The sequence below is a fragment of the Leuresthes tenuis genome, unplaced genomic scaffold (assembly GCF_036924035.1).
Source record: "Leuresthes tenuis unplaced genomic scaffold, fLeuTen1.0.hap1 SCAF_18, whole genome shotgun sequence".
NCBI classification, from domain to species: Eukaryota; Metazoa; Chordata; class Actinopteri; order Atheriniformes; family Atherinopsidae; genus Leuresthes; species Leuresthes tenuis.
This window is the reverse complement of record NW_027325372.1, coordinates 8142375-8167347: the sequence shown is the minus strand read 5'-3', so window position 1 is coordinate 8167347 and position 24973 is coordinate 8142375. Positions and strand designations below refer to the sequence as shown.

Here is a 24973-nt window from a genome sequence, read left to right as displayed (position 1 = left end):
TAACATACAAATAATAACACTGTAATACTGTACAGTGTCAATAACTACATGGCTGACAACTCACAAATAGAATGCACCAATAGATACTCTCCACCTTTGCTAGCAAGTGCCACAAATTATTGAGCTTGAGTGTGTGTGGTTAGTGCCGTGCCAAATAAAGGGGATGACAGACAACCATGAAACACTCCTGTTACACCAAAATAATGTGAGTTTTTGAATATGTTGAAAAAATAGAAGAAAACCTATTTCTTATCTATTATTTGCAGTTTGAATTGGATGCTAATCAACGGTTGGTGCTAAACAGGTGCGCTACCACTAACCTGGTCACCTCCTGCTGCAGCCTTCATCCTGCTGATTTCATGATGGTAAAGAGTGAGTTGCAATTAGTTTGCTGTCCTTGAAATGGGAAGTGTGATGTTAAAGTCTTGTTTGTGACATTAAATCTTTGTTATTAGCCTGCAAAAAAAGCGAGAGAGAGCCAGAGATTCATGTCAGTTAACTCTGTTTAAAACAGTGAATGAGAAAATAAAAGCAGACATGGATAGTTCACATCAGGATGAAGCCGTCAATGAATCGTTGACCTACAGCTGAGGACATGATGTCCTTCAGAATTGTAACGAGGCCATATGTTTAGAGTACTGATGACAGTCAGCTCCAAAATTTGCTCAGTACAAATGATATTGTTTGAGTTAATGTTGTATTGATGACTGAGCATTAGTAGTTGACTTGTTTGACTATTTGTTCTTGATAAAGTATGAATATATATATGTATATGTACATATACATATATATAGATATTCATTTATGCTAATTAACACCTAGTGTCTGCCCCTAATTAATTGTTTTTCCATATATATTTTCTACTATACCGTGAATAATAATTCAAACACTCAAAACTTCGCAAATAATGCTTTCAGGGAAACTCAGTGAGAGGAGCCGAGCCTCCTGGAGTCTCAGGGCGGAATGCTGTTTTCCTGTGTTGGCTCCGTGTATATACACTTATCTTTTAAGTGTTAATAACAAAAACATGCTAATACATAAGTAAACTGTGCAAATAAAACGCATTTTGCATGTTCACATTACTCTATGACCATTCCAGGCCCCTGAAGATGATCTATTTTCAGTCAGTTATGATGTTTCCTTTTACTCAAATACAACAAAACCAACAAAGCTTGAAGGAATTTTTTTAACACACTTTATTCATTTTCATTCAGTTAGACATTGTGATGCACATGAACAACCACTTTAGAATTTACTGCCCTGATATTTGCATTAGAATAAAATGACCAAATGAAAAAATTTCAATCTGACAACAGAAGCAAGACAAAAAAAAATCAAATCAAATAGATTTTTTATAAAGGGATTGTAGTACTCCAGCTCCATTTTCTCAAGCAATACTGATTTCAATAGTACCAGAAAGCCAAAGTCCAAAATAAAATAAAAGAATGATGACTGATTTACATGTTTATCATTTTATTTAAGTTTGAATTTAAAAGAATATGAAGAACAATTTCTGTAATTAAATCAGACGTTCAGGGTTCAGAGGCTGAACTTGCTCCCAGATGGTGTTGACTAATTCTCCTCTGCTTTTCATCCTTAGTGTCTAGCAGAGCTGTTGGTAAGTCTGACCCGGGAAGGATCAATGATAGCCCAGTGTGTTCCAATAGAGGTGATGCCTCCATGGTACCGGCCGCTGAGGAAGACCAGCTCAGCCTGGCTGTGCTCGGGATACATGTTGAAGGAAGTACCTGAAGGCTGTCCCACATACAAGGAGCGGCCCATGTTGGTGGTGAACACTACAGACTGCAGGTAGTGACTATGCTTCCCTGAAATCTGGATGATGGCTTCACCATCATACAGCTCAATTTGTTGAGGACTGCCATACGTGTAACCAGCAATACGAGACCAGACGAAGCCATATCTGAACTGGATGCTGATGAATGAAACAGAAGAAGACAAATATTATGCAATAGGAGTTGTTGAAATCAGTTCCAGAAAAGATGATTCTGTATTGAAATATATCCTGTAATGAAAACAGTCCCCGTGAATAAAATAGAATAGGATTAATGTATTTGTATGAGTACGACAATACTGAATGCAGAACTTTCAATATACAGCATTAAAACAAAAACTTGTTTTATATTTACCCTCTGATGTATCTACCATAGTATTCCCACACTCTGATGGCAGTGATCCTTCCTTCTCCTCTAATAGTGTATGATCTGCCACTTCCTGAACCCACTGGTGGGGAAAACGAGTAGTGGGGCTGGACTGCAAGAGAAAAACATGCAAACACCTTATGAGTTATCAAACCGACATAAAGAATGTGAATAACTTACAAATGCAGTTTTTAAGTTACTAGCTTTAGATTAAGTGGAAAGATCACATCATCTAACTGGAACAGGTTTGAATGATTTGACATCATATGCATCACATTGACACTTACAGTCAGCTGCAACAGAAGCCGCAAGAAGAGCAAAGATGGCAACAAAGAGCATTCTGTGAAAAGAAAATGCCGTCCAGTTATTTAGTTCTGAGCGTAATGAGTGAACAATAATCGTAAAGATAGTAATGTAAAAAAAAAACATTTTTTTTCTTACCTGTTGGATTATTTCTCTTTCTTTTGGTCTCTGAAATCAAAAGATACCTCAAGCAGGAAGGGCAGAAAACGTACAAATGTGCATCAAATGTATGAAAACTCAGCTTCAGTGTGTTGCTGTGTTCTCCCAGATCACAGAGATCACAGATGTTTATAGTCCACTCGAAGAGCATTCTGGGAAGGCCTCCTATTGGTCCTTGCTATCAATAGACATAATCACTGCTGATAAAAGATGTATCTAGTTAAAATAGGAGGTGCTTTCTGTTAAATTATTTGAGGAATTTTTTATTTAACGTCAATATGTAGGTAATCTGTTGATCAAGGAAATTTTCAGCATGATATGGCAACCTTCCGTAATTCAAAGATTCAAGGATGTCCTTTACCAAATCCAAACGTAATGAAAATCACTAAGTTAATCAAATAGATAGTGACAGGTGGGACAAAATAGTTATTTTGTTCTTTTTTCTTTTTTTTGACATGTGGATAAAATGGAGCTGTGACCCACAGGAATAACTTTAACTATGGGGTAGGTGGCTAAGTTCACCCGAATCTGACAGGGTTTTTTGCAAACTTTTGATCTTGTACAGATGATGAGCACCAGCAGTTTTGCTGCACACTTTAACAACACCCTTCAGTCTACTCTGAGGGTGAGGGAACCCTCACATGTAGCAGACACAAGAGAATATGAGAACAGATTAAATACAACTTTTTCATGAGGATTTTGTCAACATTGAAATTCTGGTGCTTGATCACAGGCAGATGTGATGCCGCTCATAATGGCTTCGGAACACTCTTGTATACAAGGCAAATAAAAGAGGTGCAAAGATACATTAGATACATTGGCAGTGTTTTTTTTTCCTCTGGGCTTGACTCTGTGCTTTGCCTGTGGAAACAGAAAGAACCGGTTCTTAGTTATGTACCAGCACTGGAAATGCATTGGTGGAAAAAAAAACACTATATGATGAGTTGGGAGTGATAATGAGTTGGTACAGCCCTATTTTTAAGTTTATGGCCTCCAAAGATACCAGAGCCAGGACCGTGCTTCTCCTTTAAATACTGAAAAATGTTTTGGCACTTAAAACATGTCAGCATCAACATTTTTCTTCAGAAACAGCATCTTTAAAAACTGACGCCTTTAATCATTCAATTCCAGTGGTGACCAGATTTTGTGGCTCCAGTAACAATGAATAAACGCTGATAATTGATATGACACTTAGAAAAAAGAGGTTGCGGCATGAATAGCATACTGAAGACTCCGTGGCAGTCATTGGGCATTCAGAGAGTTCAGTTTGATTCAGCGAGGCCAGGTGTTTAGAGAAATCACACCCTGAATATATATATGTATATACATATATATTTCTGAGTCTGGTTATTCCAGAGGTTTTTACCTGTTAAAAGTGAGTTTTTCTTTCCACTGTCGCCGTGTGCATGCCATGGCAATTGTGCATTGAATATCTGATATCTTCACAGTCACTGTGACACCTAATGAAATGTTTTATATGTACCGTCTGATGTAGCTATTGTCGTGATCCCTTATTCTTATGGTAGTGATCCTTTCTTATCACTATCCGTTCTCTTGAGCAATACTGTATGACCTTCCTCTTTTTGTCCCCATGTAGCTGTCTTAGCTGTTGGACTGACTTTTTTCACCACAATTAAATGATGCCGTGTATATTTCTATGCCCACCTGTTCGTTTTATAGTTAAAAAAAAGGTTTCAGAGAATGTTTTTCTTTTTACAAACTAAACATGAGAAGGAACTGCCAGTTAAGTGTCCACAACGACCACAAAACAGGGAGGTACTTACCATGAAAGCATTTCCTGATGCATATTTTATCTATTTAGAAGTCAGTAACTTTTTAATCAAAGAAGATCCGCTTCATGATCATGTTTGTCTTGATCACAATTATGATATAATTCAATAAACACGATCATTGTGTTAATTAAGTGAAAAAAAAGATGAAATAAAACTGCGATGTGGTGGCACCATTTAAAAAATGCAAACAGAAAGACGTGGAAATGAATGAAAAGAAATCTGCAGCCTTCTAAACGTCCATGATCTTAACACAAGACAGCGCGTTCTTTTTGCCTCCAAGTATTCCACATTTGCCCTGGCAACAAAGGCCTTAGAGAATGGCCAAATGATGACCTGGCCTCTCTTTAATTGTATTTACCATATGTAGCTTTCTAAAAACTGAAATTTACAGCGAGTGGAGATGATAAACATCTCTGAACAGCAGTGAGAGGCTGTGTTTTTTTTATATAGGTGCCTGATTATTCTGAACACTACTCCAGTAATTGCCTAATAAATGTACAGTCACACTTATTTATCTGCGAAAGCTAAAACTCACTTTTCCTTTGTTAAATGTTCATGAGAGGAGATTCAACAACATGTTTGATTTACTGAGAGAATTTTTGTTTTTACTCTCACTTTATTCTCTCAGTGCTTACTTAGGTCTATAAAGTCCTCAAAACATGCAATTTGCAGGTTCAGTTCACTTCAGGAGTTTGGTTAGATAATGTCCCTCCCCATGTGTCTCATTCCTCAGATTCAGTTACAGTAAAAGAGGGCAGGGTGGACCACAACAGGAAGAAAATCCATAATGAATTCTTGTGTGACAGATTCATGCTGTTATGCTTTTGAAGGAAGTGCTCACTTGCTTTCTGACAAAGACTTTACTTGGTGTGGTATCGTACAACCGGCAGATCCACTAATTATGGCTATTTAGAGGAACAACATGCTTAATTTGCTACATTTGCTGTAATTCTCTCAAGAAGTTTCGTGTATAATTAGTCTTCCAGGAAACCAGGTCTAAAAGGGGAATTCATTAAATGTATTTCTAACCAGCTATGTTTTATAGTGAAGTTAAGCACTGCAATTGTAGGCATTCTTCTTTAGTAAAAAGCTAATACAAAGCTAATCAGGAACAGCTGCAACTCAGCTGGCTCAGTCTCATGAGAAGACATAAAATAAGAATGTTTGTACATATGCCCAAAAAAAGTAGTGTCATAGTAAAGATGCAGACGTTGTGAGAAGGAAATGTTTTTAATGTCTGTTATTTCCATGCAAGAAGCATTCAGATGACATGGTGAAAAGCTATATCCAGGTATTTATTAATATATCAGCCTGACCATGTGTTTAAAAACCCTTTACCCCAGATTACAGTATTTGAATTAATATCTAAAACTAACCAAGCATTTTCTCAATGCAAACGGTATGAATTAAGAATAATCATGGCACAATAGCTTGAATGTGTTGAAAGATCTATACATATAATTTTTCAAGAGTGAATCATTTGTTGCTAATATATTCAGATTGATTTTAGTTTTATAAGCCAGTGGTTTTAAAAAGGGACTTAAAATATTCCTCTTTAGGAGACATTTTAATCCTTAAAGTCTTCATTTTTTTCAACTCCTGTAGTACTTTGAGATTGTTTTTATGATATAAAGTGTTTCTCGAACAAAATGTATTATCATTATTAATAAATCTTTGAAAGTGTAAATAACATGTCTTCAAGGCCACCGTCTATACAGTACTGTAATGAGGGAAAGAAAGTGTCATGGTGATCCAGTGCTTTTAACAGTCATCCTACATCCTAACAGTCATAAACACTTTTAACAGTGTTTATCTCAGATCAAATACGCATGTCATGATCTGTGGGAGATAGACGGCAGGCCCTGCCCTTTGTTTTCTTGTCTTACAGGTGTCTACACAAGAGATAGAAAGACACTGAAACCACACGTAGATAAAAGTTCACTGGTATTTCACAAAAGAATACACATCTTTACCCTCAAGAAACTGATTTTTAATTCAATTTTATTTAAATTTATTGTGGTTTCAAGCAAGTCCTATATAATTTTGGCCTATTTTTTTGCAGAATGTAAGAGAAACATACAAGCCAAAAAATAAATTAATAAAACAGTTTCCAAGATGGTTCCTTGTAAATAAAAGTAAACAGAAAACAAAGATACTGAGTATTCAGAACCAAGAAGAAATCAGGAACAGTCACCAAGAGTGGCAGACAATAAATTAAAAAAGGTTATTGTTATTGTGGTTATTGTAGATAGTGTGAAGTAAACATTGAGAGAAACCTTGCCCTACAAAAGATCCAAATTTAGAACAACAGACTTAAGCCAATTTTTCACTCATGAACACAAGCTTAAGCGCAGAGAATCACATTGGGAGGAAGCAGGAGCACCCGGAAAGAACCCACGCATACATGAGGAGAACATGGAAACTCCAGATGGAAAGGCTAATGAAAACCAAGTTGAAAGCAGAATCCAGAAAGCTCAATATGGCAGAATAAGTCTTGGGTGTCACTTCAGGGCCAGACACTGGCCATTGCTCCAAGAAGTTGCACTTCAGGGCATGTAGAGAAGAGGTGGTCCCATCCTCTGACTCCCATTTGTCACATTTAGGGTAGACAGGAGTAGATTTATTTCAGCTTGACCTTTCAACAGTTGATATGGTGTTTCATTTCAAATCATATGGGCTGAGGTTTGATATTAACAGAGCTTTTCTTCATTCTGCTCATCTCTTCACCCGGAACTCATGGGGTATTTCACAGCCACGTACCTTGGCTGGTGCTTCCTTGAGATAGTGAGAATTTAAAAATAGTGTCAAAGTGTGATATTAACTCCTTGCAATTTCAGACTCGAGACATGAAGACCAAAAAGTGACCTGTGAAGTTAAGTTATGTTATTGGTGTTTTGCAACCGGTTTGTTTGTGACTTTTTTTCAGCTGTCTTTATTCAGTGGAAATACGGAAAACCAATTCTAAACAAGGCATCAGCACATATGACAGCAAGAGAGACATATGATGGCAATTACCAGGGACAATCTTTTATTGTAAGCTTTTACAATCTTCACAGGATCTTCTTTGGTTTTAAAGAAGATCCTGTGTGTTGTCTGTGTGTTGTCTTCCCTTATTGATTTACAATAAGGGAAGACAACACACCTACTTGACTACAACAGACAGCCCGTAGGAGCTTCTTTTGTGAAAGCGGACTGTGAAAAGATTAAGAAACTGACAAACAGGTTCATGGAAATTGCTGAAAAGAAAGCTGGATATACTGGTCAATGAATAATACTAAAGAAGTTGGGGAAATTGTTTTTATATCTAGTTTGTTTATCATTATAAGCACTAGTAGTAACTAATACTTAATAAAAGTGCACACTCATACTCATTCCTCTGAGAAATAAAACTTACTTTTCACTTTCCTTTTTCAATTTTAAGGTTTGAGGTTCATAAACCTTTTGAGAGGATGGTATTTCCGTTAATGACGAAGGACTACAGTATGTATAGTTATTGTGCATGAGTATTTTTAACAGCCTCGGGCCTGTTATTTTCTGCAGTGTAACGCTGAGCTGAATGTCGAGCGTCAGGCAGTGAAACCCAATCCATGTTTAGAATTGCTTTGCGACAAGTATACTGCAAAGCCTCTGGTTATCTGGCATATCAACACACCCTTAAGTATGTTATTAACATACAGCGAGCAATATAGGAAGTGCAGAAGAGATACTTGATGAAAATCTGTGAGCTACTCTAAATGGAAATTTAAGAAGCTAAAATGTAGAGTATTATATCTTCTGAGTTTTAAAGCTTCAAAGGCTTTGCAGATTTCTCAGGAAACTGCGCATGACAGCTACAACTCAAATATCCACGAGGGAAAAGTCTTCAAGTTTCTACTGAAAATCGCAGCAAACATAGTCTGGGGTCACACTTTGTTTTAAATCCTCCTGTCAACCCAGTCCGATAATCAGTGAGATGATTTCACAAACCAGAGGGTGCCACCCTGTAAGAGGATTTCCAGTGCAACTTTGATCCAGCTGCAAATATCACACCAGCAGAGTGATGATCACTTCATCATCCTGACCTTGCCACAGCATCTCCCCTTCAAACGCCACCTTCCCATGTTTCCTGGCTCTCATCAGAATCCCCACTACCTTATCAGAGATCCGAACATATCTGTCAAACAGCTCTCCGAATGTGACACGGGTCTTTCCATCTGGGTCGGGATCAGCCATAGTCCTAATTACATAACACATGTCATCTATTTCACGATGGATGTGTTGCTCGGCTCGTTTGGCCCGCTCTGCTGTCTTAGTACCATCCTTGGGGCGTCCGTAACCCTCCTGGCCTTTTTGGAGACGAAGGGACATGGAGTAGTCATGGTCAAAGTATTCACTGAATGGGTTCAGTTTCTGGCTAACTGTGTGCTCTACAGCCCAGTTCTGCCAGCGGCTCTTTAGGTTTCCCACGGCACTGTATGTCTTGGACAGGGCGTTGATCTTGTTGGCATCCTCTGTTTCCTTTTTGTACCTGTGTTGGATTACATTACAAATTGATAAAAATGATTAAGGCAAATCTGTAAGCGAGTAATAAATATTCATCAGGAAGAACTTTATATTTAGCTTGCTTTTTGTGTAAATGTAGACAAATTGATAGTTAATTGTGATAAAAAATAAAAATAAACTGAAAACTAGATATAATATACACTCGGGCGAAAATAGCTCCCTATTCAATTCACTATTCATGCAGTGTTGATGAAACATTTTCAAACACTTCCAGGTCCTGTTTAATGTTTCACTCTTATCAACAATGACAAACAAAAATATGGGTTTTGTTGTGTAGATTTTCCAAAAAATAAATACTAAAATATCCCATTAACTCAAGTAATCAGAGCCTTCAATTAGTATTCGGTTGGAGACCCTTTGGCAGCAATGCCAATAACCAATTCTTCCTCAGAATTATCATCCTACAAGCTTGGCACACCTTTGGAAGTTTCTTCCATTCTTCGTGGCAGAATCATTTAAACTAAACCAGGTTGGATTTGAGGTGTAAGGTTCAGACTCTGATTAGGTCACTTGAGGAGTTTTCCAGAAGCTTTCTTAGTGGCATGTTTTGGGTGGATGTTCTGTTTGCACCAGCCTGAACTCTCAGGTTCTCCCAACTGCAAAAACAAACTTGTTCTGATTCATCGTAACCGCTGGATTGTTAGTTATTTTTCTGTAAGCCTTTGGTTCGTGTTAGCTGATTAGTCTGACTGAAGGAAGTTCATTGTTAGCTCCAAAGTTCTTCCAGTTGAAAAAGATAGGAGGCTCATTTGCTTTTGGGGCATAAAAATGCTGCAGAAATTATATCCTTTCAAAGTCATGCCTTGAGATCTTATCTTGCTGGTTGATAGTGTGTTTTGGGAGAGGCCAGGCCTGACTGATGCTGCAGGACCTTGGTAGGGTCAGTCTGGAGATATATGGTACTAGGAAGTTCAGAGAAAACTTATGACATGTCAAGATGGAACCAAGATGTCTGGACCTTCCTTATAGAAATCATATGAGGAAGATAAATAGGACCTGGTTTGAGTATAAATAGGACCTGGTTTCTTTGTTCGAGGTCTTACCTCTGATGCATGCGAGCTGTATGACCCGTTGTACACCTTCTTAAAGAATATTTTCTACTAAAGGCTTTTGCTTCCAGTCTCATTGATTTCAGCCTCATCTTCTTGTCCTGATCCTGGTCCTGATGACAACAGAACGGCTGACCAGGAAACCCCTCTTACACTGGTCTACAGACAACTTTTCAAATAAGTTCAAGCAGAGTTGCACTTAATTGCTTAAATATCCATAATAAAAAGCCTCCGATTTATGCAGGATTACCAGGCCAGTCAATGCTAAATATTCTTTTAAATTCTAAAAGCATTGAGTACTTGTAATGGTATTAGGAACCTGACTCAATCGGTTGTAAAATTTTTGAAAGTACTATAATTTGCACGCTCAAATAAGCTAATGGACAGATGAGTGCACGGTGTGTCCTTAAGAAAAATGTAGAAATGGGAAAAATGAGTACCACACAACTACTACTAAACACCAATTCTTCTGGTTTCCAACTTATGAAGGTGAAATGGGGCTGCTATTCACAGCGGCCGGCTCGGGTAGAATATTGAGGAATGGAGAAAAGTGTTGAGAGAACTCCAAACTGGACTGATTCTATTCAAATTTCTTAACAGAGTTTACTGGATCTCATCCAGACTGACAGTTGGCCTGGTGGACAGCTCAGAGTGCTGGAGGTGCCTAGTTGAAGGTGGCACCTTAGTGCATATGTTCTGGAGCTGTTCTAAAATTCAGCGGTTTTGGTTGTAATATCCCCTTCACCCCCAATCAGTTCATTCTGGGTTACCCTGCTGCATTAGATCACCTGTCCCCACCAGGTGGGAACCTCCTCTCATCAGTGATTCGTCAAGGTGGGCCCTTGACACCTCCAGAAGGCTAGACCAGTGATCACTGGCGTCCCAGAGTCACTCCCCTAATGCCAGCCATCACTGCTCCTCACACCACAACGACCACCTCTTTCCACAAGCAGCATTCTTATCAGCTACCCCAGCCTCTCACCAACTGCACACCAGTCATAGTGGGGAAACTTATTGTTAAAGCATGGAGAGCCTCCTTCCTCACCAGCATCTTCATTATGATATTCTGCCCTTGACTCCGCCCTCAAACGTTTGACCTATAGGTCACAAGATAAACTGAAGGAGTACAACCTAAAATAGGGTCAGTATCACTCACACATGAGGCAGGTGGAACAGAGAGGTACCAACAGTCCCCCTTTTTTCTCTTCTTTTCTGGTTGTTTTTTGCACTCTCTTAATATGTATTATGGTTTTCTCACTGTGTCGTTATGCTCACAGTCTAAACGTCTGTTTTCACGTGAAAGTGCAGTGTATACCGTGGGCTACTGGCATTAATATCTGTTGTTGTTTGTTTTGTTTTTGTCTTTCTGTCTTTTTCTATTGAAAATAATAAAATGTTAAACATTAAATTGTCCTGGAACATTCATGGAAACTTATTCTAAATTTCCTTCCTGGGCAATGTTCCAGCCTCCATTTGTTGGTGATAATGATGCATACATGAGGTATTCAGCTAAGAACAGTCCTGGCTTTCTGCCCATACTGTCAAATCAAAACAGCTGTCTCACTCAGACGTCTCTACGCAACACCAAGTCAGCATATCAAGGAACTTTTGCCAACATCTGCGACCTCCTCTCTTTACACTCTGACTATACTCACATGGAGACTTGGGGTCTTTTTATCCTCATTAAGTCTTCATCAGAGTCGTTTTGCTCCTCTTCTTTTGAAATACTTGTCCTTTGTGTTTGAGCATCCTCAACATTCAGTCTCTCCTTCCCTGCATCTCTGTCTTCTTTGTCTACCCCGCAGCTGCGTCCCCCTCTTGCTCCTTCTCCCTCTTTAGCAATATTTTGCCCATTCTCCACCTGCTTCCAGCTTTTGGTCAGAGAAGACACCATGTTGGAGCATTTCCTGCGGCGTGTAGGAGAGCTTTTCTTCTTCAGAAGCCTGTCGATCTCCTCGCCCGGTGGCAGAGACTCCTTCTTTATCTTCTCAGTCAGAAGCCCGATGCCTGCACTTTTCTCTTGAACGCCACTGCTCACGGTCTTCACCACCTGCTTTGTTTTGATGCATGACGGCAGTAATCGATCATCTGAGGTCTTGACGTCATCATTGTTGGATGATCCTTCAGAAGCGAATGTTTGAGCCACTACACAGCTGTCAGAAGGTGGTTGGGTTTGAACAGGAGGTTGTTTCTTGGGGATCCATGTCTTTCTGGGTTCCTGAGCTGGTTCTCCAACTGACGTGGCAGCCCAGCCACTGGGCTCACTGGCCTGCTTCTTTTCATTATCCGTCACCCATCGCTGCCAGCTACCCGTCAGGCTGCACACCATGCTGATAGTCCGGAGCTTCTTAATGTTTTTGTTGTTGGATGGTTTCCTTTGAGAAGCTTGGCCGCTCTGCTTGTCAGACATAATTATCTGTATTAATCACATCAAGCACAATTAATCCTGCTAAATGAGCTGTTAGATTTGCCTGGAAAAGCTCATCTCCTTTGCCTAAATTGTTGTTTTTTTGGAAGCTTTTTTCCTCCTTCTGTTGCTTCCTAACCTTGCACTTGGAGCCACAGCTCTAAAATAGGTAGAGGAAACCCTAACATGATGGTGGAAAGTATTTGAGTTATCCCGGGCTACAGACCTGATCGTCTTTCCCTGACACTAATCCCCCCCTGCCTACTCATGTTTCATCACAGATAGGGCTTGTAATTAGAGGTGAACGGGGCAGTGGAGCAGGAGAAGCTACAGTAAATTAGCAAGTGCACCCATAGAAAGACCATCAAAGACATCTGATATGTATTTAAAACACTTTCAGGCTTCCACAGATTTTCTGTTTTGAAGCAAATCTTCATTATGCGTTTCTAGTCACCTTGTTTATAAAAATGGCTTCACAAATTTAGATGACCCTGTATACTGAGGGATGAGATGAAAAGCTTGTGCTAACACACAAGCTTAGCACCGTCACTCCTGGTGAAGCTGGAGGCATTCAGAGCCTTAAAATAAGACAATGTGGTATAATTCCTCTAACAATCTTCCTTTAAAACCTCAAACAATAAAATAACATGAGCTCATAAGCTTTATCACTTAGTATGTTCTAAAAATATGGTGATGAACATTAGCCATCAACCTGCCAACTCACATGGGTAAATGTAAAAATAAGAGAAAGCCTTATTTGTAGCATGGCAGTGAACGATACTTTACCATTTTCTTATCAAAATATGTTCCTGTTATTGTGGCCTAAATGGCTGTGGGGCAGCAAACATTGTCTTATATTTTTTAAATAAATTAATTGCAACTACAGAGACATTATGCAGCACAATGCACTTAGACTTTCAAATATAAAAGCAAGTATTTCACCCAGAATGGACCCTTTCAGGATGTCCATTTGGTTAAGCTGAAGCTAATTGGAGCTAATTTTAACAACCTCAATTGCTGGTGGGTACAGTCAAAACAGGGTCAGAAAAAAAGATGCAAAAGTTAAGCTTGATGAACGTGCAGCTAAAATTTAAACAGCTAAATACCAGACCAGGAAACACTTCAACTGGGTAGAGAAAAGGAACCCGGAACTTCTTACCAAGGAAAGAATGTGACGTGCAGAAGGCGATTAAACTTGTGATTACTCATGAACTGGTTTAGTCTGGCAATGCTGCCGGTCGATGTCAGCTCACACGCTCACGTGCGGGGGCAGAGCAGCATCCTTTGTGACAGTAGTCTGACTTTATAATTATCTAAACAAAGTCCAGATGGGCACATACAGCTCTGATTTAAGCACCGTGGAGGCATTATGTCAGGTGGAATGCATCATTTTATGTGTGATATTTCTGACCCATGTTTACAGATGGAGTGTGATTATAAATAGAACGTGGCCCACGCACACTAGCAGCTGCTGGCAGTCTGTCATGAAGGCTGGAAGTGACTCAGCGAGCATCAGCGTAAGAGGTCTTCTCAAACCAAGTCACTCTGATTATATGCAGCGTCACATACTCAGGTCTGAGAATAGGTCTCCTCCACCAGGACTAACAGGTTCACTACACCCTCCAGTTTGAGACAAAAACAAAAATGGATGTCATAAGTACAGTAGAAAAAAAGAAAAAAGACAGACATAAAAAAAATCCCAATAGTTTCCTTTTGCTATTTTTAGCTCCAAAGAAAACAGTCCTACTTCCCCATTATCACTTTTCACATGAACAACCGATGGAGCCAGCTTTTTAGGCTGTTTAACGCATTCATATGCAGATTTTTGTTCTTTCAACCTTTCTTTCATTCAAAAATAGCAACATTAATTACACTCAATTGATCTTTGGAATTCATTTACTACACTTAACGCTTCAGGTGATTACTCCTCCTGAAAATAGCAAAATAATGTTGCCAACTGTGAAAATGTGAAATGAGTTTCATTAAGTCGTCCCTCTGTGACACTCGGTACTTGCAGAAAAAAAGTCTACAAACAGCAAGAATACCCTGACAAAGACTTTATCTAGAGTTACATTTCCTGGTCTTTTTCCCCCCCGTGTAATAGGCTCATGCCCTCTTTACACAGGCTACAGATAGCTGTAAAAGAAAATTGCAAATTGGTAGATATACTTGTGCTTTTCCATCCTCATCATTAAAGAAAGGGAGCAGTTATAAAATCTTGGAAGGAGGAGGCTTCACTGTGCACTGTGTCAGCCTGAGTGGAAGGAGGGGGTTCAGGAAGTCCGTACAGCAGCAGTGTGTCTGAGTGCAAATGCACCAGGTTATAAACCTTTATGACGCTAAAAATAGGATGATTTGCCCTTAATTCATCTCCTCGCTGCATTCTAAGACAAGTTCTGAACAAAATACAAGATCAAATGAAATAGTAGTTTGAATTCATTTATCCAACAAACCTATTACAGTTCATAGATTTTATCAAAAACAACTTAAAAGACAACATATACTGTACAAACGCAAACTGAGGACCAACAGAAGTGAGCAGCAGGGAGCTCCACAAAGTAAGGAAGAGGGGTTTGTTTTCAGCATCAGGACATTTTCTGAAAGACGAACACCAAGTAGATACCTGCAAGCAACAGAGACAACAGTTGAAGGGTTACGCTGATCAGCAGCTTCCATCAGTCTTCTTAAAACTACTTCGTTCAATCACGTGTCAGTGGTAATTAGGAAAGCAGAGAAGCTAGGCCATCTCTATTATAAACTCAGTTTATCTCTTTTCAGGTTCCTCCTCATCTGAACACTCGCAGCTTAATTGGCCGTATGACCAAGAAACCACAGAAACGGTACAGGAAATCATTTACTGATCAATGCTCCTCATTGTGAGCCAAACAAATGGATTCAAACACAACAAGAACAGACGCTCGGAATCTGAAAATACTTTAAAGCAACAATTTTAACAGCTTATCCACCGTTTATGTGACGACTGAAAGTTTAAACAGATCAGCACACAGAAACACTTACCGGTTGCGCCCCACTCAGATCTGCTCAGGGTTCCCTGCACACAAACAGACAACACTGTCAGAACTTACACAGCCGAACACACCGAGCCACGCTGCAGCTGTGTGCTGAAAGCTCACCACTGGTAGTCCAACTCCGGCTCTGCTGCAGTGCTCTTTAGCATGGCAGTACTCTTCTTTGGCGTCTGTAGCCTGTCGACCTCCGTCTTCACAGGGAAACGGCTGGAAACACAACAAAGGTTAAATAACTACGAATAAAACACATGTTCATCACGTGATCATTCAGCCACTAATTAGTACTACATATCTAGACTCACGTCTACATCTTTGTGTCAATGCTGGAAAAAGGTCTGGGTGCTTCAATTTAGCACTCTGGGTTAAGGGTAAAAAACAGTTCGATTCCCAGTCGCTAACTGCAGCAACAGGGTCTCAGCACAATGGTAATGAAGGGAAACGATGAGCAAATCAACAGGCAGATCTTTCTTATAGCACGATACACATCTATGCCCACATTTGCGATGTGAAGGTTGCAGCTCAGAGGTTGTTTCCCACAGAAGTAGAGAATTTGAAAGCAGTAACATGCAGATAGAAAAAGGGGACAACAATGCCGCTCCAAATGAGCTACTTACTGCCAAAATGTATCCCTGTAGTAAACATTTGGTGATTAGGACTAATTATTACCAGTGAAGTATACAATTATTTTTGCAAACATCACATGTACAACTTAACGAGACCGTATTCATTGTTCACAGCTCTACCTCCAAAGCCATCATCTTCATCATGAGTCTGCGATGATGATCCTTCTTCACCTTCTCCTCAAAGAACTCAGAAAACCTCTGCTTCAGCACCAGACGCATGTTGTAACGCTTTGCCATGCTGAAGAGGAACACAAGCACAATACTTTAGTTTCACAGCACAGAAACAGTATTGTTGAGAAAGTATCCTTAAATCGATGGCTGTAAACCTTAACATTTTGCATTTTTATCAGTCTGTTGAACATCGACACAACACAGAAATATGTGCAACATTAAGTCTCGATGAAAAATACAAATAAAATCTTACTGTTCAAAAAGAGGAAAGTAGACAAGAAACTCAGGGACGTCAACTACTTCCTCAAGGCTGAAATGATACTGGCATCCGAACAGAGGATAGGAACCTTTGGACTGAAAGGAAACTTTGAAGACTTCACTTCCAAATGCTAGAGAATCTGATGCCTCCAGACGTTTACTGCAGCAAAGGAGGAGAAAAGTAATAAAATAGTCACTGTAAATTTTCTACATGTTTCCACAATAAACAGTTAGCCCTAAGCTGAATTATGTGATGCATCGAATAAAACAAGACTCCCAGTTTTTTGTTGATAGAAAAATGTAGTCGAGGTTGTTTCATAAAGTCAGGGAAATTTCTATAAACCGCATCTATCACTGAGACTTCCTGGTAGAATCAGGAAGCAGTAGTAGTGTGATTTTACTGATACATTTTTGTTCTTACACAAGTTCATAGGCATCTGGTGTTGTTCCAATGAAAAAGCCTCCAGGTTTCAGACGCTCACAGGCATTCCTCAGCATCATGTCTGCCTTCTGCTCACTCTCAAATGAGTAATGATACACAAACTGACAGCTGCAGATGTCAAACATCTGGTCTGGGTCATCCAGCTTCTCTGACAAAACCTCCTGCAGAAAACAGGTCAATGGCATGAAAAGAAGAAGAAAAGAAACAGTCATATCTTGATGTCTTTTTGTGTGCCTTCAAGCTAAAAACAGACAATAAAATAGCGAAAAACTCCATCTGTGCTCAGGAACTGATCTAGCTCTCACAGTTCTACCTTTGAACAGTCTGCAGTGATAAATTGAGCGCTGAAGATTCTCTCATTATGGTGACTTTTTCTCTTCATGTCTTCATAACGACTCTGGCACTGCTCCACTGACACTGCTGCTATATCTGAAAATACAAAAACATACAGAATTATCAACATATATTTAAATGCGAAACAACTTATCTTCAGTAAAACACCCCAGGCAAAAGTGACTCTAAAATATCTGGGGGGGTAACTTCTAAATGTAATCATGGAGAAGATGGATCGTTGTTAGAAAGTCCATCTCAAAGGGGTTTTCAAAGAGTTCTGAGGAACAGAGGTCCGAGGATAAGTCAGTAAGAACTGAATACCTGCACAGACCAGGTGACTGATTCCTCCTCTTCTCCACTTCAGTAGGTCTCCTCCTTTACCACATCCAAGGTCCAGCACAGACACCTGCCTGTGTCCTGCATCCCGTACCTGCTCGAGGATCTCACCTGTTAATAATAACAAAAACATTTTTTTTTTTTAAACTTACAAAATAAGCAATAGTCTAAGATTTCTAACTGGCTAACAGTTGTAATGGCAACTGCAGGCTCAAAATGATTTACATTCTGATTATATGTGCTACTGAGTGAAAACAAGACAGTGATGACTGGTGCTCTGGCAGCTAATATGATTACTGATAGTTACCGATCAGGACACTCTTAAGCCAGTTGTTAAAGTTCCTCATGAAGAAGATTCTGCTTTGACTTCGAACCACCAGACCAACTTCCTGCAGCTTGTTGTAGTGACTCGCCACCTTTACACTGTGATCCGTCCCCTGAAGGATCAGTAACAAATCATCAGTGACTTCACACTGATCAGCCATCTCTCTCCCATCAGTCACTTGGTCGTTCAACACTTTTCCTACAAGCACAGTTGATTGTCAACAACGTGATAATCCAGCGTACCTGCTTCTTGGTGGGTGAGGTTTCTTCTTCTTCTTCATCATCATGTTTCCTCTTCATCCCTGCCTTTTGCATCTGTTCTTCTCCTCCTTCCTTTAGAGTCACTCCATCCTCTTCTCCTTTCTGTTCCTCTCCTCCCTGCTTCAATGTTTGTGTCTGAAGAGACATGTCTTTTACACTGAAAACAGTGAAAGGAGGACAGAGCAATCAGGCTGATTTGAAGTCACATGTGTACCCGATTTAGCTTCAGTGATCACAGATCCATAGAAAGCGAGTGGAAAATGGCAAGAACTTAATCATTTAAAAAATACTTAGCAGGAGAATGGCTGAAGTATGGTTAAATGCACACAGTTGAGCCAAGCTATGGTTACAGCTCAACTTGGCCATTTATTTTTATGAACCAAAGTATGTTCAAAGCCATGAGAACATCGGAAAATGTTTTTAAAAAAATTCTGCCGCTTCTTCAGTCGACTGTGTTTACGTGTTTTTAAAAGTCTGGTCTGCCTGACTTGAGGGATGCAATCTTTTGATGTCACAAGAAAGATTTTTTCTAACCCATTAGTTCAGTTGTAACCTGATGGAAGAAAATAAATGTGACACTGAAAATAAAATTGTGGAATATTTCATCAACAAATTTTTGTTCAATCATTAGCGTCTTGTATGTTTAAAGTTGTAGATCAATTTATTTTCTTTGACTGATCATTGGCCTAGGGCCAGAAACAGTACTAGCAGTAAAGTACCAATATGTAAATGTTTCTAGAGAGCTTCACGTCTGTAAATGAAAACATCCCAACATGTCATTTTACATCAACTGAATGAATCAAGAATTTAAAATGTGCCTCAGACAGCAGTTTCAGTCTTAACGATCAGAGAGAAAAACTACATTCAAATAGGTTGAAATGTCAGACTATTAAAGACTTAAAGATGAGCTTCCCTCATCTCCGGATTAACATACTCATATATATACTGGATCTAACTTCTAAAATACACTCACGCGGTCTACAAGAGATCTGAACTGCTTGGTCTAATGAACTTAGCATCACAAACTTTTTCAACAAACTGCACAACGATTAGTGCATATGTTAGTCGTGAGACTGTGTCTTTCTTCCAAGTGTAAGCAGGTTTAAGTTAAGGTAACTTGATGCCGATGGTAGCGTGTTTTTACAGTTTGTTTGTTATTCTACACACAATTCAGAAGCGGGACTTCGAAGAGGAAGTTATGTTTCAATGGTTTCACCGATTAGACTGGTTTTCCATTTGGCTTGCAGTGGAGACAGAGCATACCTTACACAACCTTCAAAAGAAAAACAAACCCGATTTGAACCTGAATTAATTAAGTTTAAACCGCTTATGTTAGCTATCAGCATTTAGCAAGCTAGCACCTTTGTAAGTTAAAACACCTTTTTCTGTCGGAGCTGAACCGTAATGAGGCGAGAGCCCCGTGTAGAACTAAAGTATCGCTTATAAGTAAAGACGCCCTTTAACTGGTCTTCGAGGTAAAAGCATACCCAAAGTATTAGAAAAGTAAAAACCTGCCGAGAATGTACTCACAGTGTTCTACAGACACGACGCGTGCGCTCTAAACAGCTTCCGGTTGCGGAAGCGTCATATTTGTGCGTCTCATCCGCGACACAAGGCGGCGATGTAAACATATGAAATAACGGCAGTAAAAACAACTAAACTCTCTCCACTTTTATGGAATTATTTTCAAACGAGGTTTCAGAGGGAGTAACACTGTTTTATTGTGGTAAAAATTAATAATGAACAAACAAATAATAGATACTGATTTAGTGTTTCCTATGTGAAATTGGCATTTATGTTGTTTCTTGTGATGTGAAAGTAATCCAGCACATCCAACAGGTAGAGCTGTAAAACCCCTCTACAGGTGTCCAGAAAACGAACCATCAGACGGATATTTATTTACATATTTTATTCCTGTATATCTATAAATTTTTCCAAAGGTCAACATAACCTCTGAGTGGAAAAGCCAGCAGTTTTCTTCAAAAACATTTTGCATTCATTTTTACTGCATTAAATTAATATATAAATGGAGACTATTGTGTCAGAGAACACCTTTTGTAATTTCACTAAGCCTAAAACAGTACTCCAAAAACAATATAAATAAACATACAAATACATTTAAACATGCTCAAACAGCTTTTGGCATAAAGTAAGGAGATTAATGCTCAAGCTTTATTCAGATAGAAATTTTTCAGTGCAACTGTATTTCTAAATGTTCATTATTATTTTTATAAACAATTCAAAATATTGCTGTGTATTTGAATTGTCTTGCAGTCATTAAAAGTGGCAGCAGCAGTCGAGCTAGTTAAAGATACAAATCAGGTGGGCTTTAAGAATGGCCACTCCTGTGCAAGTTGACATTAATATTCTTCTGGTTCTTTTGTCAGATAACTAAACACTTCAGAAATTGTAATTAAAAGTCTGCTCATTGTGACTATTTGTCATCTCATGATTGCTTAAAGCATTTTCAGACTGTTGCTCAGTTGATGCACAGTATATTTAAATGTCCTACATTCCAGTTTTAGCACTTACCACAGCGGCTGTCATCTGCTCTCCCTGCTTCATCAAGTGAAGTCAAGGTAATCCCAGAAAAGCTTATTAGTAATTCTGTAAAGCCTCTTAATAAATAAAGCTAATTTAAAAGTTTAAGTTGCAGTATTTCAACAATTTTTCAAAAATGAATACAGTTACAACAATCTACTTGCTGCGTGAAGATACCTAAAAACTGTACTTCACATTTCCTGCTCAATAGCTCTTTGTAGTAATTGTCTGGGATACAGCTTTCCCTCCACAGACCAACCCACCTTGTTCAATTAGACTCCCAAGTTGGTTTATACTCAGACATAAGGGATTCAGGAGCTCTAGTAAGCTATCCAATTAGGCCTCAGTTTTGGCTTTGGAAAAAAAATCAGAACTCTGTATTTCCAAATTCTAAGTAGGAAAGTTCAAGTGGAATACTCCCTTAAATTGAATTTCTGACTAAAAAGGTTGTAGGAACATCACTAGCTTCCACCAGGTGATTCTACACACATATAAAGCAGTGATAGCTGTATAAATAAACCTGTTGTTAGCACTTCTCTTAGTTTCATTAAATGGTGGTTGCGCACACAGCACTGTCTGACCTCTACAAGTGATCAAACTGCTCTGTTTTTTTTATGTGAAAAATAAAAGATATTGTATCATTATCGTTAACTGGTATTGCTAAAAATTACCTTCACTGATCAATGAGCACAGTTCCAACAGGAACTTGATCAGCTTATGTGTGAGTTATTTGCTGCTCTATAGTTCTGATGGAAATGGAATGCAGCATTTAGATTTGCTGCTCTGAGGGAACACGTAGTGCTTTCTGAAGGTTGGACATTACACTTTTGATATAGGCCACATAATAGTGTGTAAGATAATATTATTATAACGTCATTAATATGAACCCCCCGTGACCCGACTGACTGATTAAGCGGGTATAGAAAAAGGATGGATGGATCATTAATATGAAACAGTATTAATTTTTAACTTCTCTGATCCCTCCTGATTGTTGTTACTCGGCTGTTTTTTCCTATTCCCACTAACTTCTGTTATCTGAGTGTTAGGCAGCATTGTTGGTAGCGCATACATATTAGTTTGCATGACTTGAAGAAGCTTTCAATGCCTCCATAATTATTGTTGATGATAGCATCATGCTGTATAAGGGGTAAAAAATTCCCAGGGTGTCATGTTTCAATCACCTTTTATCAAAGCTTGAGCCAACAAAAATCTATAACCACTGCATAATCATTTGACCTGAGAATAAATGCAGACTTAAGCCAGATGTTAGAGGGTTTTTGTCCAGCGTGAAAGGCGCCATAGTGTTCCTGATAGTTGTTGGTGTTTGGATCTGTACAGCTTCAGGTTGGATGAGTAGATGCAGACAGACACATTGGGCTTCAGTTTTATATCAGCTGATCCTGGATCACTTTCATGCAGTGATCCTGTCTGGTATGTCTGCAATTCATCCTGCTGATGGCGATCTGAGAGATGAGACTTATTACTCTGCTGGCAGACGCCAAGGCTTGCTTGCTCACTTTTAAGATCAGTTATCCAGAATCCAGAAAACTAATAACAGTCTGAATACCTCAGTTTAATGAAAAGAGCCAAAACATCCTAGAGGACATGTCCTTAATACAGACACTATTTTGTCGTGTGATTTATCAACTGCCAGCACGTGGAGTTTAACCTCTATTCTCATGGTCAGTTTGATAAGTTCATAACCCAGTGAGATGAGAAAAATAACCCAAAGAACCCCACACATTTGACCCTGGAAAAACTCTCATAGTTTTTATGTTTAATGATTACAACATTACGGATATCTACTGGTAATGTCGGCTATATCTGTCAAGAATTCTGTTTTTGTTCTTTAAACAAAAAAATAAACATTAGAAATCAAATCCCTAATTTAATTGAGGCTGATTAATGCATTACTCTTTACAATCCAGAGACGAAAAGGCACTTAAAAATAATTATTATAAACTCATAAAATGAACTTATATATTAAGACCTTTACGATGATGATTATGATGATATACTGGTCCATGAGAAGGTTAGTCTTTCTGGGGAATCATCAGATATTACCTAATGAGTAAAACAAATATCCAGACAGGCAGCAGCTATCCAAATAAGGTATTACAGATATCTGGGCTAAAACTTCCTGTTTCTTCTAACTCCTTATATATTGACACTTGGTCAGTTTGAAGAATATGCAACCTTGAGTTGTCATGAGAGCAACTTAAAAAAAAAAACAGTAATGTTCTCCAGGAACGGTAATGTTTGCATTGTAAAAAGAATGTATTTTAGTCCTAACCATTACTTATCTGCAATGTCAAAATATAATTAAAATCTCAGTGCAAATCTATGTGCATGTTTTAGTATTTTCATGCAAAATTAACAAATTTTTTCAGCAATCATGGATGCTTTTTTTGTCATAGGTCCCAGATTTACTTGTGTGGTCATTCTCCCTGAGAGCTAGAGCATTAATGTCATCCAACATGACCATTTTTAAAGCAGAAGTTCTTTTGTTTTTGTCTTTTTGTCTTCAGCAAAATGTAGTTTTGGTTGTGAGGGCAAGTTGACACTTTTCAGGTTCCCTAAAGACCCAACAATATTGGGTCAGTGAATTCAGTCATTTTTCCTGTCCAGCAACACAGTCTGGAAAAGTTTTAAATTTTGTTTACTACACTTGATGACTGTATCGTGAACAAGGCCAAGGACATCACTAGCTATGTGGGGAGAAAGAAGCAGAAAGTCAAGGTTGTTCCAACACTAAAAGAGGATAAGGCTGAACCTCAGTCAATAGGTAAAAATGTTTCAGATCTTGTGTTGGCATCAGGTGTGTAAACGCAATTTAATGCAAACATCATGGGTAGACTGAGTCAAAAGTCAGCAAGGAGGCTAACAGTACTTCTTCTTATAACATTTGTTCACCGGGCAACGGAAAGTATCCATTCATTGCTTTTAAAACTGCTCTGAAACATAAGGTTGCTCACACAACCAGCCATTGTTTACTTTTATAACCCCCACGCACTTCCCATATTGAGCAAAAAAGAAAATCCATTAGCAACTTAGCCTCGAGTAACAACATCTTTGAAAATCTAAGGTATTGTTCAAAGTTTTTTTTTTGTGAGTTTTCGTAGCATCCTGACTGGCAACAGGAGTTGTGCGTGTTGACAAGTCAATAGTATCCCTTCACCTGCCCCCTCAGCAAGTCTCCAGGAATTTAACCAATCAGCAGTCCCTTTAGCCAAGTCTCTGGAGGACATTCCCCCAGGAGAAAGCTTTCCTTCATTTTGAAATAACTGCAAATTATTTGGAGTTATGACAGGTGCAAAGGTAATCTAAAGGTTCCTAAGAGTAAGAAACAAATTATTGGAAATTATCAAGCCAGGTCCACTTTAATGTTACATCTAATCTGGTGTTTCTGTGTTACTTTTAGTTTATACTCTGTGTTATACTAGCTCGCAAACTCCCAGTTGTTTTAGACATAAACCTGGTTTTAAGATTAAAATGTGTTTCCTATAGTCATCCTGCGGGACACCCTCAGACAGACAGAGGATGGAGACATGGATGGATGAAAGGATGGATGGACTGATTAATGGATGGAAGCTCTATAAACATGTAAATCTGACCTTACAGTGTTTCAAAGCCACTGCATTGGCTGAATGAAGCAGTGCTGCTTTAAAAAGCTTCTTCAGCCGTTCAGTCGACTCTCCGTTTACACAGAAAGACGTTTTCAGACAGAAGAGGCTTTGATACACAAATACCACAAAACCCCCGCAAAAAAAACCCCTTACCTACCCAGTGCCCCCTGTAAACCCCCTTGCTACCATTATCACTATATGTGTGTGTGTCTGAGTGAGGAGAGGTGAAGGTCTCCAGGGATAGAATCTATTTTACCTGCTTTTCCATTATGGCAGCACACTGGCACGTATACACACATATACACTTGTATTACCTGTGTGTTTCCAAGGTGACCAACCTTTCTACCTGGTGTTACGCATAAAGTCAATGAGAAGTCTATTGGTTGTATTCACCAACCAGCTTTCAAAGCTATTGTTGACTACACATGAAAATAATGTTATATATGAAAAGAGAACATCTTTAAAGTCTGGCTGGAAGGTTTCTGATGAAAGGGATAAAGAGGTTTATTGAATAGTATGTAACCACATCACTGGTGCAGTGAAACTGACCTCAGAAATAAAGATATCTATGTTAAAATTACATCTAAACATGATTTAAGCAGGACACAAAGTTGTTG

The 24973-nt window shown here is 38.9% G+C and overlaps 2 protein-coding genes and 1 long non-coding RNA gene across 3 annotated transcripts; all 3 read right to left on the bottom strand.

The window, feature by feature from the left end:
- Positions 1–2153: 2153 nt before the first annotated feature.
- On the bottom strand, positions 2154–2722 carry LOC140274912 (uncharacterized). Its single transcript, XR_011908377.1, has 3 exons — positions 2601–2722; positions 2447–2499; positions 2154–2271 (listed from the first exon to the last, which is right to left on the bottom strand). It is a non-coding gene; the product is annotated as an uncharacterized lncRNA (long non-coding RNA).
- A 5596-nt stretch (positions 2723–8318) lies between these two features.
- Positions 8319–12415, bottom strand: abrab (actin binding Rho activating protein b). Its single transcript, XM_072370762.1, has 2 exons — positions 11661–12415; positions 8319–8921 (listed from the first exon to the last, which is right to left on the bottom strand). The coding sequence occupies exons 1-2, from the start codon at positions 12413–12415 to the stop codon at positions 8438–8440; spliced, it is 1239 nt and encodes a 412-aa protein (XP_072226863.1). The 3' UTR covers positions 8319–8437.
- Positions 12416–14837: 2422 nt separating this feature from the next.
- rnmt (RNA (guanine-7-) methyltransferase) lies at positions 14838–19779 on the bottom strand. The gene is made up of 11 exons (XM_072370660.1): positions 19720–19779; positions 18172–18346; positions 17912–18041; positions 17590–17715; positions 17249–17364; positions 16915–17096; positions 16489–16653; positions 16185–16302; positions 15547–15648; positions 15431–15464; positions 14838–15035 (listed from the first exon to the last, which is right to left on the bottom strand). The coding sequence occupies exons 2-11, from the start codon at positions 18334–18336 to the stop codon at positions 14998–15000; spliced, it is 1176 nt and encodes a 391-aa protein (XP_072226761.1). The 5' UTR covers positions 18337–18346; positions 19720–19779; the 3' UTR covers positions 14838–14997.
- Between the last annotated feature and the right edge of the window lie 5194 nt (positions 19780–24973).

What these genes read in the sequence shown, in the direction of transcription:
- abrab (XM_072370762.1), bottom strand. Translation starts at nt 12,415, where the DNA reads ATGTCTGACAAGCAGAGCGGCCAAGCTTCTCAAAGGAAACCATCCAAC. An exon ending in AAAAGACCCCAAGTCTCCAT is followed by an intron (nt 8,922 to 11,660) that starts GTGAGTATAGTC and finishes AATCCAACACAG; the next exon opens with GTACAAAAAGGAAACAGAGG.
- rnmt (XM_072370660.1), bottom strand. Translation starts at nt 18,336, where the DNA reads ATGTCTCTTCAGACACAAACATTGAAGCAGGGAGGAGAGGAACAGAAA. An exon ending in CCAGATGCCTATGAACTTGT is followed by an intron (nt 16,654 to 16,914) that starts GTAAGAACAAAA and finishes CCTTTGCTGCAG; the next exon opens with TAAACGTCTGGAGGCATCAG. An exon ending in ATCTGAGTGGGGCGCAACCG is followed by an intron (nt 15,036 to 15,430) that starts GTAAGTGTTTCT and finishes TGTTGCTTGCAG; the next exon opens with GTATCTACTTGGTGTTCGTC.